Source organism: Watersipora subatra, chromosome 8, assembly GCF_963576615.1.
Source record: "Watersipora subatra chromosome 8, tzWatSuba1.1, whole genome shotgun sequence".
NCBI classification, from domain to species: domain Eukaryota; kingdom Metazoa; phylum Bryozoa; class Gymnolaemata; order Cheilostomatida; family Watersiporidae; genus Watersipora; species Watersipora subatra.
The window spans coordinates 62,999,720-63,020,519 of NC_088715.1; the positions used below are offsets into that span (position 1 = coordinate 62,999,720).

The 20,800-nt window shown below is 35.2% G+C and overlaps 1 protein-coding gene across 1 annotated transcript; it reads left to right on the forward strand.

Moving 5' to 3' along the window:
• The first annotated feature begins 8,706 nt into the window (after positions 1 to 8,706).
• Positions 8,707 to 14,236, forward strand: LOC137402828 (ceramide-1-phosphate transfer protein-like). The gene is made up of 4 exons (XM_068089337.1): positions 8,707 to 8,864; positions 11,488 to 11,647; positions 13,105 to 13,202; positions 13,984 to 14,236. Exons 1-4 carry the CDS (start codon positions 8,707 to 8,709, stop codon positions 14,234 to 14,236), a joined length of 669 nt encoding a protein of 222 aa, XP_067945438.1.
• Positions 14,237 to 20,800: the final 6,564 nt, after the last annotated feature.

A 20,800-nucleotide genomic window follows, 5' to 3' on the forward strand; every position in this document is an offset into this window, starting at 1 on the left:
CCACATGTTTATTTATGACTACTAGTGTTGATTTCTACCTTCACCCTTTTTTATTTCAGAAACCATCAGCTAGTAGAACATTATTACGGCTACACAGAGCCCTTCTCTACATAATAACAATCTTTGAGAAGTTGTCTACTGCCGGAGCTGATGCCAAGTGTGTTCTCTTACACATCTTCCATCCATCATGTCACTTTAATCTCATCCAGTCTGGTTTAGACATTTCCTATGTAAAACATTTACATGTCTTTGGATTCCTCCTGCCTGTCTGTAGGTAGAGGTTGTAGCGCTATTTTATTGTGTTGGTACGTTTATTTATCTGCACTACCTTCATCTATTGTTCATTGCGTACTCCCAGTCAACGAGACGTATTTAAAACTCAGATGTCTATGCGTATGGTATCCACAACATCCTAACACTTACGTTGACTTTTAACAACAGCCAGTTATTTCTAAAACGCATCAATATCTATAGAAGTTTTCTTGTTCTCTCTATGTTAAGGTAATACTTTCATGGCTGCCATTATTTTAATTATTTGCAAATATCTTGTCATTTCACTTGGCATGTGCTCCTGCATATTGTCTTATATTGCCGAGGATTTTTTAATGCTACGAAAAATCTACCATATATTTAGTTGTTTTGGGGGAAGACTTGTTCTTGTAATTATTAGTTCTGTTCTTTTTAGGTTAATGATGTAGCTTTAAAAAAGTTGCCGACTTTTAACGACTAATTACCGCCTATAGGCTACAATAACCACATATTTTGCCATATAGGAAACAAGCTCTGTCAATGCTAATATGATAGACCAGCTATAATGTAAAATAATACTTTCCGAAAAAGTTTACATCGTAGGGATTTTATGTTATACCAACCATAAAATACATTTAAATTGTTGAATTCATTCCAAGAGAGTCCAAAACTTGTTTATTGTGTCCGCCAATCCGTTCGAGTCTGCCTACATATTTGTCTGTTCGTCCTATCATAGGGTTAGCGGTTAAAATTGAAAATTTTTTTTAACGAGATTCCAACTCGTGACATAAGTACATTGTTTTGTAACGATGTGAAAGCCATGCTCTTTTCTTAGTTCACATTCCAGATATTCCGGAAGTTTTTAATCACGGCATTATGAGAGCTCATTCTTTTCTTAGTTTTTATAATTCCATGCCACACACTATGACATCATCAGCTGCATGTATTTTATAACTATTGATGAGCAATGCATATTTGTGAAATAATGTATTTGCAGTTTTCTAAACACTCTCGGAACACTCTTTACCTTTGCAACTAATGATGTCACAAAAAAGGCTGAATTATTGGAAAAGTATTGAAACCTGACCCTGAGAATTACATAACGAGTCACAGTATGCTCAAGCTTGAAGTAGATGAATAGATCACTAGGACAAAAGTATTCTTTGTAATGTATTCTCTCAACTTATATTACAGAGCATGTACAATAGCACGTTTTCATTTATATTACAGAGCGTGTACAATAGCACGTTTTCATTTATATTACAGAGCGTGTACAATAGCACGTTTTCATTTATATTACAGAGTGTGTACAATAGCACGTTTTCATTTATATTACAGAGTGTGTACAATAGCACGTTTTCATTTATATTACAGAGCGTGTACAATAGCACGTTTTCATTTATATTACAGAGTGTGTACAATAGCCCTTTTACAATTATGCTCAAGATGCTAAAAAACTAGGTCATCGGCTGGCAAGTTGGCATTCAACCAAATTAACCGCTTCTACCAGACTTGCAAAATTCCGTGACTTATTGGCTGTTGTCGAATCAAATGCATTATCTCGCTGCCCTTGAATTGCTCATATGAATATCCATCACAGATTAAACGAGTTTTGATTTTTCATAAGCACCGTATCCACAGAACACTGTCATATGCTTGTCATCAATTACATTGCAAGTTGAAAGGAATAAAAATACAACCAGGATGGCTATTCTTCCAAGTGATAATTACGTTTTTATGGATAGTCAATAATATCTAACTTTTTTCCAGTAAACTTTCCTTTATGAGTTTGTTCTGTGATAGTGGCTAGCCAAATACTTTTTAGTGACCATAGCAAGATATCAACTTGTAACCACTGCCAGAAATCAACTGGTAATCACTGCCAGATATTAACTTGTAACCACTGTCAGATATCAACTTGTGACCACTGCCAGATATCAACTTGTAATCACTGCCAAATATCAACTTGTAACCACTACCAAATATCAACTTGTAGCCACTGCCAGATATCAACTGGTAACCACTGCCAGATATCTACTGGCAATCACTTTCTGTCTTCTTAATTGTATCACCATTTAAAAAAAAAGAACTTTCATTTAATATAAAATTGTTTTAATCGTTCTTTAAAATAGTTTAATCTGTCTTCTTAATGTTAATATTTAGTTTGTTTTGTTGACACCATTTTGTAAGTTCTATCAAATCAGTGTTTATAAGATTAATGTCATCATTTAAGTTTTTTTATTTGTAAAATAAGCTGGTATCATCAGCATACAATATAGGCATTAAAAATTTTAGGTTAGAGCATATATAAGTCGTTAATATATATCAAAAATAATGTTGAACCCAAAATTGAACCCTGTGGTATTCCATTAGTTATATCGCTAAAATTTGAATAAGTAGAATTTATCAATGTAGTTTGGGAACGATTTGTCAAATAAATCTTTATCCATGTAATGCAATTTTTGCCAAAACCCAACAATTTAATCTTGGTCAGTAAAATTTTATGATCAATAGTATCGAAAGCTTTACTAAAACCAATAAAAATCCTGAGTACAGTATATCCTTGGTTAAAAGTTTCAAGAAATTGATTTTTGAAGTTTACGACTGCATCTGAAGTACTTAACTTTTTTCGAAAGCCGTATTAATAGATTGTAAGCAACTTATGTGTCTCAAAGTAGTTTAAGATCTGTTGGTTTATCAGTTTCTCTAAAACTTTACCAAAGATTGGAAGAATTGAAAGTGGTCTTAAGTTTTCATATTTGTCGTGAGAACCATTTTTGAAAAAAAGTAAAACTGGCATTTTTCATTAAAGTTGGATTCGTTAATAAAATTGCAGTGTATATGTTATTTGGCAGTCACAGTTTTGTAGCAGTTTAGGAGAAACCCTATCTAAACCAGCTGACTTCTTACAGTTTATGATTTTTATTACTTCTAATACATCATTTGGAGTAACTTCAGCAAATTCAAACAGGGGTTGATTGTTAGTCGAAAAATCTAATTGAGGTTTAGGGGAGGGTTCCAATTTAGAAGCAAGGTTTGCTCTTACTGATGTAAAGTAATTATTCATTTCCTTAGCTATTTCTAACTCCTCAGTTAAAATTCTGTTTTCTTTAGAATAAAGACGCTCAGGTAAAACTCTAGAGTTTATTTTTTTAGCTTTGCCCAATTCATTTTTTAAGAGTTGCCATAAGTGAGATGCATTTGAACAGCTATCAATTGTTTGCTTAAACTAGTTAAGTTTAGCTATTTTTAAATCACTAGTTAATTGGTTTCTAAAGTTTTTAAATTTAGCTCTCGGTTTTGTATTAAAGGGCGAAGCTAGGCTCTGTCTATATAATGAATATTTTTTCTTAATCTGCTGTAAAAACTTTGCTGTTAACCAAGGTTTAGAAAGGTTTTTAGCAAAGTTTGTTGAAGATTTCTTACTCAAACTACGATCTAAGCATTCGTTTAGTTTACATATGAAAACATAATTTTGTTCTAGGTTATTGAAAGTTTGGATTCCTCATGCCTGTCTGTAGGTAGAAGTTGTAGCGCTATTTTATTGTGTTAGTACATTTATTTATCTGCATTACCTTCATCTATTGTTCATTGCGTACTCCCAGTCAACAAGAGGTATTTAAAACTCAGATGTCTATGCGTATGATATCTACAACATCGTAACACTTACGTTGGCTTTTAACAACAGCCAGGTATCTCTAGAACGCATCAATATCTATAGAAGTTTTCTTGTTCTCTCTATGTTAAGGTACATGTAATACTTTTGTGGCTGCCATTATTTTAATTATTTGCAAACAACTTGTCATTTCACTTGGCATGTGCTCCTGCATATTGTCTTATACTGCTGAGGAATTTTTAATGCTACGAAAAATCTACCATATATTTAGTTGTTTTGGGGGAAGACTTGTTCTTGTAATTATTAGTTCTGTTCTTTTTAGGTTAATGATGTAGCTTTAAAAAGGTTGCCGACTTTTAACGACTAATTACCGCCTATAGGCTACAATAACCACATATTTTGCCATATAGGAAACAAGCTCTGTCGATGCTAATATGATAGACCAGCTATAATGTAAAATAATACTTTCCGAAAAAGTTTACATCGTAGGAATTTTATGTTATACCAACCATAAAATACATTTAAATTGTTGAATTCATTCCAAGATAGTCCAAAACTTGTTTATTGTGTCCGCCGATCCGTTCGAGTCTGCCTACATATTTGTTTGTCCGTCCTATCATAGGGTTAGCGGTTAAAATTGAAAATTTCTTTCAACGAGACTTCAACTCGTGACATAAGTACATTGTTTTGCAACAATGTGAGAGCCATGCTCTTTTCTTAGTTCACGTTCCAGGTGTTCCGGAAGTTTTTAATCACGGCATTAAGAGAGCTCATTCTTTTCTTAGTTGTTATAATTGTCATGCTACACACTATGACATCTTCAGCTGCATGTATTTTATAACTATTGATGAGCAATGCATATTTGTGAAATATTGTATTTGCAGTTTTCTAAACACTCTCGGAACACTCTTTACCTTTGCAACTAATGATGTCACAAAAAAGGCTGAATTATTGGAAAAGTATTGAAATCTGACCCTGAGAATTACATAACGAGCGACAGAATGCTCAAGTTTGAACTAGACAATAAAATCACAATAGTTCCTGTAGAATAGTTATAGTAATAGTACATATATTTTATAAGACAACAGCACTCTGTTTGCAAAACGCTGTCAAACTATGCTCTTTAAATCTTGGAGTGCAAGCTCCCTACTGCTGCGAAACCTAGTTGACCCACTATTGCTCAATAAATTCGAGACCCTAAGAATTGTAAAATGATCAACAGTATGCTCAAGTTTGAAGCAGATGAATAGATCACAAGGACAAAAGTATTCTTTGTAATGTATTCTCTCAACTTATATTACAGAGCGTGTACAATAGTACTTTTACATTTATATTACAGAGCGTGTACAATAGCACTTTTACATTTATATTACAGAGCGTGTACAATAATACTTTTACATTTATATTACAGAGCGTGTACAATAGCCCTTTTACAATTATGCTCAAGATGCTAAAAAACTAGGTCATTGGCTGGCAAGTTGGCATTCAACCAAATTAACCGCTTCTACCAGACTTGCAAAATTCCGTGACTTATTGGCTGTTGGCGAATCAAATGCATTATCTCGCTGCCCTTAAATTGCTCGCGAATATGAGCTACACAAATTGCGTATTCCTTTCAGAATATATTCAGCACCATTTATTATTATTATTATTATTATTATAAGTCAAGTCCTCTCCACTTTTGGAAATGCTGTGAACCGATTAGATTTATGAGTGATTTCGTCATAACTTCGTATCATCTGCTATATTCTGAGAAATTTCTGGTAATGCAAGTTTTCTAGCATTTAAGCGGTTTTACCAGTTAATGTTTTCGGAGTTATGAGAATATATCTTTCTCTTTTAAAAATCTATGAATAGCCATCATGGCATAAACGAGTTTTGATTTTTCACAAGCACCGTATCCACAGAACACTGTCATATGCTTGTCATCAATTACATTGCATTTTGAAAGGAATAAAAATACAACCAGGATGGCTATTCTTCCAAAAGATTATATTACCTTTTTATGAATAATCAATAATATCTAACTATCTTTCAGTAAACTTTACTTTATGAGTTTGTTCTGTGATAGTGACTAGCCAAATACCTTTTAGTGACCATAGCAAGATATCAATTTGTAACCACTGCCAGAAATCAACTGGTAATCACTGCCAGATATCAACTTGTAACCACTGTCAAAAATCAACTCGGAATCACTGTTAGATATCAACTGGCATCCACTGCCAGATATCTACTGATAACCACTGCCAAATATCAATTTGTAACCACTGCCAGATATCAACTGGTAACCACTGCCAAATTTCAACTTGTAACCACTGTCAAATATCAGCTTGTAGCAACTGTCAGATATCAAATAGTAACTACTGCCAGATATCTACTAGTAACAGTAGTCAGATATCTACTAGCAACCCACAATCAGATTTTTACTGGAAACCCTAGCCAGACATCTACTAGCAGCCATAATTAAATACCTACTAGTAATTATAGACAGATATCTGCTCATAACCATAACCAGATATCTACTAGTAACATACATTAGCTAGGTATCTACTAGCAGCCTCAACCAAATATCATTTTAGTAAAATAGCCAGATGTTTACTAGTAACTATCTGTTAGTAGCCGTAGCCAGATATTTATGTATTAGTCAACATAGTCAAATATTTGCTAGCAACCATTTCAAAATATCTTCGATTGACAGTAAACAGACAGCTACTGGTAACCATTTGCAAGTATTTACTAGAAACAGTAGCATGATATCTATTCTATTAGTAACACATAACAAGTTATCTGCTAGTGACCATAGCCACATATTCACTAGCAGCCATAACCAAATATCTAATAGTAACCATAGCCAAATATTTACTTGTAAACATAGCAAGATATCTGTTATAAAAAGTAGCTAGGTGTCTTCTAGTGGCCATAGCCAGATAATTATGTACTAGTAACATTAGTCAAATATCGATTAGCAACCATACACAGATATCTTCTATTGGCAGTAAACAGATATCTGCTAGTAAACATATCCAGATATCTGCTGGTTACAGTAGCCAGATATCTACTAGTAGCAATATCTAGATTTCTATTAGCAACATACCCACCTTAGTAACTATAGCTACCTACAGTCATTTTAGTGTATTTAGTGGTTATGATCTGCAAAAACGACAAAACATTACTATTTACTACTACATGCAGTAGGTACTGTGGGAAATTCTTACCTTTGAGACAGACATATAACATAAACCTTGAATTTAACTTAAAGGAGTTTAGCTTACGAAATACATCCTTAAAGCTAAGTTTTAGTGTATTTTACTCAGTTAAACTTAAACTTTCTCTTAGGCTACAATTTTATCACCTACATGTATATGTCTTCAGTTTCGTTTTCGCTATAGCTTATAATGACAGTGAACTGAGGTAGAGAGCAAGCGAGCTTCGTATCACTTTCAGGCATTGTGGGAAGGACTTCGGCCAAAATCATATCATCATTTTCCTTCTTAGTCGTAACAGTACACCGACTGCCAAATTTTATTTGCGAGAAAATCTTTTGTTGATATCGCATGGCGGAAAAAAGTCCAAAAAATTTTGTTTCCGTATGGCAAGTACAAAAATACATCCTGTTCCACTTCGCAAGGCAAATAATTCTATAACAGGAGCATTCGAACTTTGAGAACACACTGTATTAATAAATAATTTAGCGTGTGCAATCGCAAAAAGGATATACAGTATATGGTAAGAGCTAAGGGTGTGATATGAACGGCTTAGCCTTGTGGTTATGTGTGCTCGTTAGTAGACTTCAATATGAATGTTGCGAGTTCAAAGCCAGAACGAAGGTCATTTTTCTTTGCTAAAACTTCATCGCTATAACCAGACAGACAGATGACAAACATTGAGATTTATATATATATATATAGATTATTGTATTAAAATATTATTCATGAACTAAGATAGTATATTTTACAAGATTGATAGAATGGTTAAGAAAAGAGTAACATTGAATATAAATAATGTTTTTGTTTTATCTGAGTTATTTTTCTAGTAGCCTCTTATGATGAGGATTTCTGGAAAAACCATTTAACAATTTTCCTACTAATAGTTTTTGAGTTATGGCCAACTCTGTGCAGCTTTTTTGCTGAACTTAAGCTAATTTTTGCATGTCATTTTGGGGTTCTAATACCAGGAAGTAAGCTTGAAATAGACATTACGCAAGAAATTATGCCAGTAAAACACAACCAGCCAATGACATGCGACAATGGCTCAAAGACAAGTATAAAAGTGGGATGCAATTAATGAGAGGTACAAAGAAAAGGAGGGTAGTCAGCGAGACAGAGACAGCCGGCGGAATTCATCTAAGAAGGTAGAAAATTAGATTGTAAGATATTTACCTCTAGACAGCTCAGAGCTACATGACCATGAAACTACTTGTACTGAACATCGATATGTGGGCTCATCGTTGGCAACAGTACAACACTGTTATAGGACAATTTTTAAAAAAATTATAGAAGTCTATATTGATTAATTTGTTGTCTCAATTTGCTTTATAGCCACAGTTTGATTTTGTGTTAGACTGAAGGGCAGAAGTTTTGTAGTTTTATTGGACAAATTTTCAGTGTGGGTAGAGCTACTGATTGTACCCTAGCCAATTTGTTTTATTATAGGTATATATAAAATATATTAATAAGATATCCTTAACTCGCTTGTTAGGGTATAGTTCTATTGATTATGTGTATACAGTTGTTTATGTACACAAAGTGTGTTATTTAAGATGTCAAAGTTTTTTATTGTAGACGAGTGTCTTCTCAGCCTTTTATAATAGCACTGTGAAGCTTTTACCAGACAAATAAGATATGGCAAGACAAATGCAAGGCAGGAGTGCTGAACCGACGGGCTATGCGCAAAAGGTGTTTGATTTAGGGAATGTGCATTGCTGCTTTGAGGAAACGTACTTGGTAACAGGCGAGGTGCATCTGGCAAATTACTGCAATGCTTGGCGTGAGCTGAACAAGTGAGTAGAGTTGTCTTCATTTTGTATCGCCAAACATAGCTAGATATAGACATAACTAGGTATAGACATAGCTAGGTACAGACATAACTAGGTATAGACATAACTAGGTATAGACATAACTTGACTTAGACATTGCGAAATACAGACACAGATGGTTATAGACATAGCTAAACATGGACATCGCTAGATATGAACATAGACATAGCTAGACGTAAATATCCACAGACATAAACATGGCTTAACATTGACCTAGTGAGATCTAGATATAGCCCAAATAGACATATCAAGGCATATAGATTGCCATAGTCATAGAAATAGCTAGACATGGACACCTTTGGGCATAGCTAAATATAAACATACCTAAAGACAAAGGTCGAACATAGACTAATTTAATAAATTCTCTATTCTCATAAACATAAGAGAATGTTGGTTGGAGGCCTTGTGATTCTCCAGTTTGTTGTAATTCTCTCTGATCTTTGTGTTTGTTGCAGTCGCTATGGGTAGTAGTTACTTGTAGCTAATGGTAGTTGTTATGGGTAGTAGTCACTTGTAGTTAATGATAGTTGTTATGGGTAGTAGTCACTTTTAGTTAATGATAGTTGTTATGAGTAGTAGTCACTTGTAGTTAATGATAGTTGTTATGGGTAGTAGTCACTTGTAGCTAATGATAGTTGTTATGGGTAGTAGTCACTTTTAGTTAATGATAGTTGTTATGAGTAGTAGTCACTTGTAGTTAATGATAGTTGTTATGGGTAGTAGTCACTTGTAGCTAATGATAGTTGTTATGGGTAGTAGTCACTTGTAGCTAATGATAGTTGTTATGAGTAGTAGTCACTTGTAGCTAATGATAGTTGTTATGGGTAGTAGTCACTTGTAGTTAATGATAGTTGTTATGGGTAGTAGTCACTTGTAGCTAATGATAGTTGTTATGGGTAGTAGTCACTTGTAGCTAATGATAGTTGTTATGGGTAGTAGTCACTTGTAGCTAATGATAGTTGTTATGGGTAGTAGTCACTTGTAGTTAATGATAGTTGTTATGAGTAGTAGTCACTTGTAGCTAATGATAGTTGTTATGGGTAGTAGTTACTTGTAGCTAATGATAGTTGTTATGGGTAGTAGTCACTTGTAGCTAATGATAGTTGTTATGGGTAGTAGTCACTTGTAGTTAATGATAGTTGTTATGGGTAGTAGTTACTTGTAGCTAATGATAGTTGTTATGGGTAGTAGTCACTTGTAGCTAATGATAGTTGTTATGGGTAGTAGTCACTTGTAGCTAATGATAGTTGTTATGAGTAGTAGTCACTTGTAGCTAATGATAGTTGTTATGGATAGTAGTCACTTGTAGTTAATGATAGTTGTTATGGGTAGTAGTCACTTGTAGCCAATGATAGTTGTTATGGGTAGTAGTTACTTGTAGCTAATGATAGTTGTTATGGGTAGTAGTCACTTGTAGCTAATGATAGTTGTTATGGGTAGTAGTCACTTGTAGCTAATGATAGTTGTTATGGGTAGTAGTCACTTGTAGCTAATGATAGTTGTTATGGGTAGTAGTCACTTGTAGCTAATGATAGTTGTTATGGGTAGTAGTCACTTGTAGTTAATGATAGTTGTTATGAGTAGTAGTCACTTGTAGTTAATGATAGTTGTTATGGGTAGTAGTCACTTGTAGCTAATGATAGTTGTTATGGGTAGTAGTCACTTGTAGCTAATGATAGTTGTTATGAGTAGTAGTCACTTGTAGCTAATGATAGTTGTTATGGATAGTAGTCACTTGTAGTTAATGATAGTTGTTATGGGTAGTAGTCACTTGTAGCTAATGATAGTTGTTATGGGTAGTAGTCACTTGTAGCTAATGATAGTTGTTATGGGTAGTAGTCACTTGTAGTTAATGATAGTTGTTATGAGTAGTAGTCACTTGTAGCTAATGATAGTTGTTATGGGTAGTAGTTACTTGTAGCTAATGATAGTTGTTATGGGTAGTAGTCACTTGTAGCTAATGATAGTTGTTATGGGTAGTAGTCACTTGTAGTTAATGATAGTTGTTATGGGTAGTAGTCACTTGTAGTTAATGATAGTTGTTATGGGTAGTAGTCACTTGTAGCCAATGATAGTTGTTATGGGTAGTAGTTACTTGTAGCTAATGATAGTTGTTATGGGTAGTAGTCACTGGTAGCCAATGATAGTTGTTATGGGTAGTAGTCACTGATAGCCAATGATATTTGTTGTAGGTGGTAGTCACTTGTAGCTAATGATAGTTGTTGTGGGTGCAAGACAAAATGAAACGCTGATGAGAACAGCAACTTTTACCAACAAATTATATGTACTTGAAATTTTATAATCAAGTACATCAAAATAAAAATGGCTGATACATATGTAATTGGCAACTACATGTATCATTTAAAGCTTCCTAATTACTCCTACACTACTTCTCAAGAATGTTAGAGTCATGCTCGTTTGTTAGCTTATGTTCCAGGTGTTCCGGAAGTTTCTAACCATGACATTATGGCCGTTCATTCATTTGTTAGTTGTAATAATTGTCGTGCCATGCACTTGACATCTGCGGCAGCGTGTACTTTATGATAATTGATGAACAATGTTTATTTGTGAAATATTGTATTTGCAGGTTTCTAAACACTCTCGGAACACTCTTCACCTTTGTAACTAACGATGTCGCAGAAAAGGCCGACATATTGGAAACATATTTGAAATCAAATCCTAAAAATTACAAAACGGTCAACAGCATGCTCAAGTTTGAAGTGGACAATAGAATCACAAATACAAAGGTACTCTTTGTAGTGTATTCTGCCACAATTATGTTACAGCATTTACAGCAGCACTTTTACATTTATGCTCAAGGTGCTAAAAAACCAGGTCGTTGGCTGGCAAGTTGGCATTCAGCCAAGTTAACCACTTCTACCAGACTTGCAAAATTCCGTGACTTAATGGCTGTTGGCGAATCAAATGCATTATCTAGTTGCCCTTGAGTTGCTGATGAATATGTGCTACACAAACTATTCCTTTCAGAATATATTCAGCCATACATTACACTGTATTGGTGATTATCATAAGTGAAGTCACACACCCTCTCTGTTTGTTGGACTCGCTTCTCACCAATTAGCTTCATGAGTGATTTTATCATAACTTGTTGTCCGCTGCCATATTCTGAGAGATTTCTATTGATTCAAGTTTTTTCGCATTTTACCAATCATGCCAGTCAATTTTTTCAGCGTTATTTGAAATGAACTTTGTCTTCCAAAACTTTGCAAGTTAAATTTGCAACGAGCCATGACAGAGTAAATGTGTCTTGGTTTTATTCAGGCACCATATATATATCTGTATATATAAATCTTACAGTTTGTCATTTTTCGTTCGGTCTGTCCAGCTATAGCTATTAGTATTTAGCAATGACATATCCGTATCGCAAAAGTCTTGATCTTGGAACCTCTTGTTCACCAGGGGCTAATCTAACCTGTTGAGCTACGCGAGATGCAATGGTTCCATTGGGCGATATGAGCCGCTATCTGGGTTCAAATACACATAGCGACTCTGCGTTACTGTGCAACATCACTAAAGCTTGCTCTCACTTCTCTTATTAGTAAGTTTAGCAATATGAATACTAGCTTACTCAAATTAGCCATTAGCAATGTGCTGGCAGCTACATTACATGTCACTGTTTACAAGCGGTTTTTTATTATCTGTGCAACGCCGGGCATTCGGCTCGTATACTACAAGTCGACAAGGATAAAATGCAACCAAGATGGCTCCTCTTCAGGGTGATCGTTACTTATGGCCACTTATCTATGAATAAACAATAATATCTGGCTCTTTTCCAGTAAACTCTACTTTCTGGATTTTTTGTGTGACATTTTTTAGCCAGATAACTACTAGAAACAGTAGCCAGATTTCCACTAGCAACCATAATTAGATATCTACTAGTAACTATAATCAGATATCTACAGGTAACCGTAGCCAGATATCTTCTAGTAGCCATAATCAAATATTCACTTGGAACCATATAGCCAGGTATCTCCTAGTAACATAGCCAGATATATATTAGTGACATAGCCAGGCATCTACTTGTAACCATATTCAGTTATTTACTAGTAACATAGCCAGATATCTACTAGTAAAGATAATCAAATATTTATTAGTAACAGTAGCCAGATATCTACTAATAACCAGATGTTTATTTATGACTACTAGTGTTGATTTCTACCTGTACATTGAAGATTTTTTTCAGAAACCATCAGCTAGTAGAACATTATTGCGGCTGCACAGAGCCCTTCTCTACATAATAACACTCTTTGAGAAGTTGTCTACTGCCAGAGCTGATGCCGAGTGAGTTCTCTTACACATCCTCCATCCATCATGTCTTTTAATCTCATCCAGTCTGGTTTAGACATTTCCTATGTAAAATATTTACATGTCTTTGGATTCCTCATGCCTGTCTGTAGGTAGCGCTATTTTATTGTGTTGGTACATTTATTTATCTGCATTACCTTTATTGTTCATTGCGTACTTCAAGTCAACAAGACGTATTTAAAACTCAGATGTCTATGCGAATGATATCCACAACATCCTAACACTTACGTTGGCTTTTAACAACAGCCAGTTATCTCTAGAACGCAACAATATCTTTAGTGGTTTTATGTTCTCCCTATGTTAAGGTAATACTTTCATGGCTGCCATTATTTTAATTATTTGCAAACAACTTGTCATTTCACTTGGCATGTGCTCCTGCATATTGTCTTATAATGCTGAGGAATTTATAATGTTACAAAAAACTATTATGTATTTAGTTGTTTTGGGGGAAGACTTGTTCTTGTAGTCATTAATGTTTTTGTATCAAGGGTTTTTAGCTTTTTCACACTCTCAGGTAAGTTTCTCATTTACACGCTTATGGAGATGGTGTGTCAGTTTCACTTGGTTATACTCTACTCTAAAATTATTTGCTACAACTCAATAGCCCATTGAGTGTTTCCATCTTAGCCCATGTGTGTAACTGATCAGCAACTATGGGTAAGTGCGTGTTTACGCGAGTGTGTTGGGAAACATTTTTACTTATTACAGGTTTGTGATTCTGAATATTCCGTTAATAGAAGCATATTGTATTTTTCAGGGTATCAAGCATTTCAAAGGATGCTTATCAGCTCACCCTTGGTAAGCATCATCCATGGCTTGTGCGCCAAGCTAGTTATCTAGCCATGTACTCACTGCCTTCGCGGAGCAACCTTCTGCACAGAATTGACTCTGGGAGAGGCGCTGAGGCTAGAGTGGTAACCCATCTCACCAACATTGCATCCTCTGCAAGACGGGTCTATGATATCACTGAAGCACTTTACACTCAATTCAAACTGCATGACTTGCCCTAGATGACAGTTATATCAGCTCCTAGCATCTGCTGTGGTTCTATAACCTTGTCATGTTGTCTGCAGTCTATGCTGGGTTCAGATGACGGATCTGATTATTATATATTTACTCAGTAGTTTTTTGATATCATTTTGCAATATCTATGCACGGCTACGCAGGTTGCGCTCATACACAGCTTGATGTTATACATATGTGGCAGTTCATGCTGATGCACACAAATATATCATTCAATCATTTTCAGTAATTGAAAATTATCTCCACTACCAATAATACCACAGTTACTGTACACAACCAATAATACCACAGTTACTGTACACAACCAATAATACCACAGTTGCTGTACACAACCAATAATACCACAGTTACTGTACACAACCAATAATACCACAGTTACTGTACATAACCAATAATACCACAGTTACTATACACAACCAATAATACCACAGTTACTGTACACAACCAATAATACCACAGTTACTGTGCACAACCAATAATACCACAGTTACTGTACACAACCAATAATACCACAGTTACTGTACACAACCAATAATACCACAGTTACTGTACATAACCAATAATACCACAGTTACTATACACAACCAATAATACCACAGTTACTGTACACAACCAATAATACCACAGTTACTGTGCACAACCAATAATACCACAGTTACTGTACACAACCAATAATACCACAGTTACTGTACACAACCAATAATACCACAGTTACTGTGCACAACCAATAATACCACAGTTGCTGTACACAACCAATAATACTACAGTTACTGTACACAACCAATAATACCACAGTTGCGGTACACAACCAATAATACCACAGTTACTGTGCACAACCAATAATACCACAGTTACTGTACACAACCAATAAATACCACAGTTACTGTACACAACCAATAATACCACAGTTACTGTACACAACCAATAATACCACAGTTGCTGTACACAACCAATAATACCACAGTTACTGTACACAACCAATAATACCACAGTTACTGTACACAACCAATAATACCACAGTTACTGTACACAACCAATAATACCACAGTTACTGTACACAACCAATAATACCACAGTTACTGTACACAATCAATAATACCACAGTTACTGTACACAACCAATAATACCACAGTTACTGTACACAACCAATAATACCACAGTTGCTGTACACAACCAATAATACCACAGTTACTGTACACAACCAATAATACCACAGTTACTGTACACAACCAATAATACCACAGCTACTGTATACAACCAATAATACCACAGTTACTGTACACAACCAATAATACCACAGTTACTGTACACAACCAATAATACCGCAGTTACTGTACACACCCAATAATACCACAGTTACTGTACACACCCAATAATACCACAGTTACAGTACACACCCAATAATACCACAGTTACTGTACACAACCAATAATACCACAGTTACTGTACATAACCAATAATACCACAGTTACTATACACAACCAATAATACCACAGTTACTGTACACAACCAATAATACCACAGTTACTGTGCACAACCAATAATACCACAGTTACTGTACACAACCAATAATACCACAGTTACTGTACACAACCAATAATACCACAGTTACTGTACATAACCAATAATACCACAGTTACTATACACAACCAATAATACCACAGTTACTGTACACAACCAATAATACCACAGTTACTGTGCACAACCAATAATACCACAGTTACTGTACACAACCAATAATACCACAGTTACTGTACACAACCAATAATACCACAGTTACTGTGCACAACCAATAATACCACAGTTGCTGTACACAACCAATAATACTACAGTTACTGTACACAACCAATAATACCACAGTTGCGGTACACAACCAATAATACCACAGTTACTGTGCACAACCAATAATACCACAGTTACTGTACACAACCAATAAATACCACAGTTACTGTACACAACCAATAATACCACAGTTACTGTACACAACCAATAATACCACAGTTGCTGTACACAACCAATAATACCACAGTTACTGTACACAACCAATAATACCACAGTTACTGTACACAACCAATAATACCACAGTTACTGTACACAACCAATAATACCACAGTTACTGTACACAACCAATAATACCACAGTTACTGTACACAATCAATAATACCACAGTTACTGTACACAACCAATAATACCACAGTTACTGTACACAACCAATAATACTACAGTTGCTGTACACAACCAATAATACCACAGTTACTGTACACAACCAATAATACCACAGTTGCTGTACACAACCAATAATACCACAGTTACTGTACACAACCAATAATACCACGGTTACTGTACACAACCAATAATACCACAGTTACTGTACACAACCAATAATACCACAGTTACTGTACACAACCAATAATACCACAGCTACTGTATACAACCAATAATACCACAGTTACTGTACACAACCAATAATACCACAGTTACTGTACACAACCAATAATACCGCAGTTACTGTACACACCCAATAATACCACAGTTACTGTACGCACCCAATAATACCACAGTTACAGTACACACCCAATAATACCACAGTTACTGTGCAGTCATTAAATTAAAAAGTTTAGTTGAGTTTTTTCCTTTTAAAATAACCAAAAAGGTGAGTTTGAGAATGTCTCTGAACAGGCAATTTAGGTGTATTTAACTGTTCGCGCAACGTAAAATCCCTATAATGTAAGGTTCTCGGAGTGGGGTATTCACGTATACTCTATATGTATATCCTGTCAATAGCAACATATTGTATTTTTTCAGGGTGTCAAGCATCTCATGGGAGGCTTATGACGCCACCCTTAGTAAGCATCATACATGGATTGTGCGCAAGGCTTGTAATCTAGCCATGTACTCGCCGCCTTTGCGTAGTGTCCTCCTACTCAGAATTGACTCTGAAGAAGGCGCTGAGGCTAGAATAGGAACCCATCTCACCAACATTGCATCCTCTGCGAGACACAGGTTTATGATATCACCGAAGCACTTTACACTCAATTCAAACTGCATGACTTGCCCTAGACAACAGTTATATCAGCTTTTGGCATCTGCTGTGGTTCTATAACTTTGTCATGTTGTCTGCAGTCTATGCTAGGTTCAGATGACAGATCTGATTATTATATATTTACTCAATAGTTTTTTAATATCATTTTGCAATATCTATGCATTGCTACGCAGGTTGCGCTCATACACAGCTTGATGTTATACATATGTGGCAGTTCATGCTGATGCACACAAATATATCATTCAATCATTTTCAGTAGTTATAGTTATCTCCACTACTCAAGGCGAGATACATGGAGCAGCTCAGCAAAGTTTGAACAAGATGGGGTTTCCACATGTGATATTTGTTGATGGCAGAACTGCATCTTGTTTGATGGTATTGCTTTGGTACCTTCATGAGAACCTTGTTCTGTGATTCAGTATTGTTTGTGATGCAGGTTTCCTATGCTGACTACTTATTTCACGTGCTATAAAACAAGTACATTTTGTTCACTCCTTGTGAGATGATAGTGTAGAGAGATGTCTTAAAATGTAGAGCAGTAAATTGAGAACAAAGTGGGGAAAAGTTTTCCGCATTTGCAAGTATACTGGTCATGTTATAAGCAGTTGTCTCGCCATTGAAGGTTTTTGTGGGCTAAAAGGTCATTTATCCTGAGACTAGGGATGGACATAAAGATGTGAGTTATGACAGAAGTAGACAAGGACATAGCTGTAACAGCAACTACAAAAGGTATGGCAGTGGCATGCTGACAAACTTGGTTACAAATCACCAATACAAAGATTACATTACAAATACTCTTTGTAGTATATTCTGCCGCAATTATGTTACAGAGCGTTAACAAGAAAACTTTTACATTGATGCCTAAGATGCTAAAAACTAGGTCATTGGCTGGTGAGTTGGCATTCAGCCAAATTAAATGTTGCAATAAGACTCCCAAATTCTGTGACCTGTTGGCGAATCAAATGCATTATCTAATTGCCCTTGAGTTGCTGATGAATATGTGCTACACAAACTATCCCTTTCAGAATATATTCAGCCATACATTACACTGTATTGGTGATTATTATAAGTGAAGTAACACACCCTCTCTGTTTGTTGGACTCGCTGCTCACCAATTAGCTTCATGAGTGATTTTATCATAACTTGTTGTCCGCTGCCATATTCTGAGAGATTTCTATTTATTTATTCTATTTATTTCAATTTCTATTTATTCAAGTTTTCTCGCATTTTACCAATCATGCCAGTCAATTTTTTCAGTGTTACGTGAAATTATTCTTTTCATCTAGAACTTTGCAAATTTAATTTGCAAAGAGCCATCACAGAGTAAATGTGTCTTGATTTTGTTCAGGCACCATACTCACATAGCGCTGACGTTTGCCTGTCATCAAATATATTATAAGTCGACAGGGATAAAATGCAACCAAGATGGCTCATCTTTTGGGTGATCGTTACTTATCTATGGATATACAATAATATCTGGCTCTTTTCCAGTAAATCTTATTTTCTGGACTTCGTTTCGTGATATTTGTTAGCCAGATAACTACTAGCGACCATATTCAGTTATCTAATAGGAACCATAGCCAGATGTTTACTAGTAGCATAGGCAGATATCCATTAGTAGCCATAATCAGTTATCTACTAGGAGCCATAGCCAGGTATCTCCTAGTATCATAACCAGGTACTTCTTAGTAACCATAACCAGCTATCTACTAGTAACCACGTGTTTATTTATGACTACTAATGTTGATTTCTACCTTCACCCTTTTTTATTTCAGAAACCATCAGCTAGTAGAACATTATTACGGCTACACAGAGCCCTTCTCTACATAATAACAATCTTTGAGAAGTTGTCTACTGCCGGAGCTGATGCCAAGTGTGTTCTCTTACACATCTTCCATCCATCATGTCACTTTAATCTCATCCAGTCTGGTTTAGACATTTCCTATGTAAAACATTTACATGTCTTTGGATTCCTCCTGCCTGTCTGTAGGTAGAGGTTGTAGCGCTATTTTATTGTGTTAGTACATTTATTTATCTGCATTACCTTCATCTATTGTTCATTGCGTACTCCCAGTCAACAAGAGGTATTTAAAACTCAGATGTCTATGCGTATGGTATCCACAACATCCTAACACTTACGTTGACTTTTAACAACAGCCAGTTATTTCTAAAACGCATCAATATCTATAGAAGTTTTCTTGTTCTCTCTATGTTAAGGTAATACTTTCATGGCTGCCATTATTTTAATTATTTGCAAATATCTTGTCATTTCACTTGGCATGTGCTCCTGCATATTGTCTTATAATGCTGAGGAATTTTTAATGCTACGAAAAATCTACCATATATTTAGTTGTTTTGGGGGAAGACTTGTTCTTGTAATTATTAGTTCTGTTCTTTTTAGGTAAATTTGTAGCTGTAAAAAGTTGCCGACTTTTAACGACTATTTACCGCCTATAGGCTACAATAACCACATATTTTGCCATATAGGAAACAAGCTCTGTCAATGCTAATATGATAGACCAGCTATAATGTAAAATAATACTTTCCGAAAAAGTTTACATCGTAGGGATTTTATGTTATACCAACCATAAAATACATTTAAATTGTTGAATTCATTCCAAGAGAGTCCAAAACTTGTTTATTGTGTCCGCCAATCCGTTCGAGTCTGCCTACATATTTGTCTGTTCGTCCTATCATAGGGTTAGCGGTTAAAATTGAAAATTTTTTTTAACGAGATTCCAACTCGTGACATAAGTACATTGTTTTGTAACGATGTGAAAGCCATGCTCTTTTCTTAGTTCACATTCCAGATATTCCGGAAGTTTTTAATCACGGCATTATGAGAGCTCATTCTTTTCTTAGTTTTTATAATTCCATGCCACACACTATGACATCTTCAGCTGCATGTATTTTATAACTATTGATGAGCAATGCATATTTGTGAAATATTGTATTTGCAGTTTTCTAAACACTCTCGGAACACTCTTTACCTTTGCAACTAATGATGTCACAAAAAAGGCTGAATTATTGGAAAAGTATTGAAACCTGACCCTTAGAATTGCAAAACGATCAATAGTATGCTCAAGCTTGAAGTAGATGAATAGATCACTAGGACAAAAGTATTCTTTGTAATGTATTCTCTCAACTTATATTACAGAGCGTGTACAATAGCACTTTTTCATTTATATTACAGAGTGTGTACAATAGCCCTTTTACAATTATGCTCAAGATGCTAAAAAACTAGGTCATCGGCTGGCAAGTTGGCATTCAACCAAATTAACCACTTCTACCAGACTTGCAAAATTCCGTGACTTATTGGCTGTTGTCGAATCAAATGCATTATCTCGCTGCCCTTGAATTGCTCATATGAATATCCATCACAGATTAAACGAGTTTTGATTTTTCATAAGCACCGTATCCACAGAACACTGTCATATGCTTGTCATCAATTACATTGCAAGTTGAAAGGAATAAAAATACAACCAGGATGGCTATTCTTCCAAGTGAT

Excerpts from the sequence above, each read along its gene's own strand:
- LOC137402828 (XM_068089337.1), top strand. The coding sequence starts at position 8,707 with ATGGCAAGACAAATGCAAGGCAGGAGTGCTGAACCGACGGGCTATGCG. Across the intron at positions 8,865-11,487 it reads GCTTGGCGTGAGCTGAACAA|GTTTCTAAACACTCTCGGAA; the intron begins GTGAGTAGAGTT and ends TTGTATTTGCAG. Across the intron at positions 13,203-13,983 it reads ACTGCCAGAGCTGATGCCGA|GGTATCAAGCATTTCAAAGG; the intron begins GTGAGTTCTCTT and ends TGTATTTTTCAG.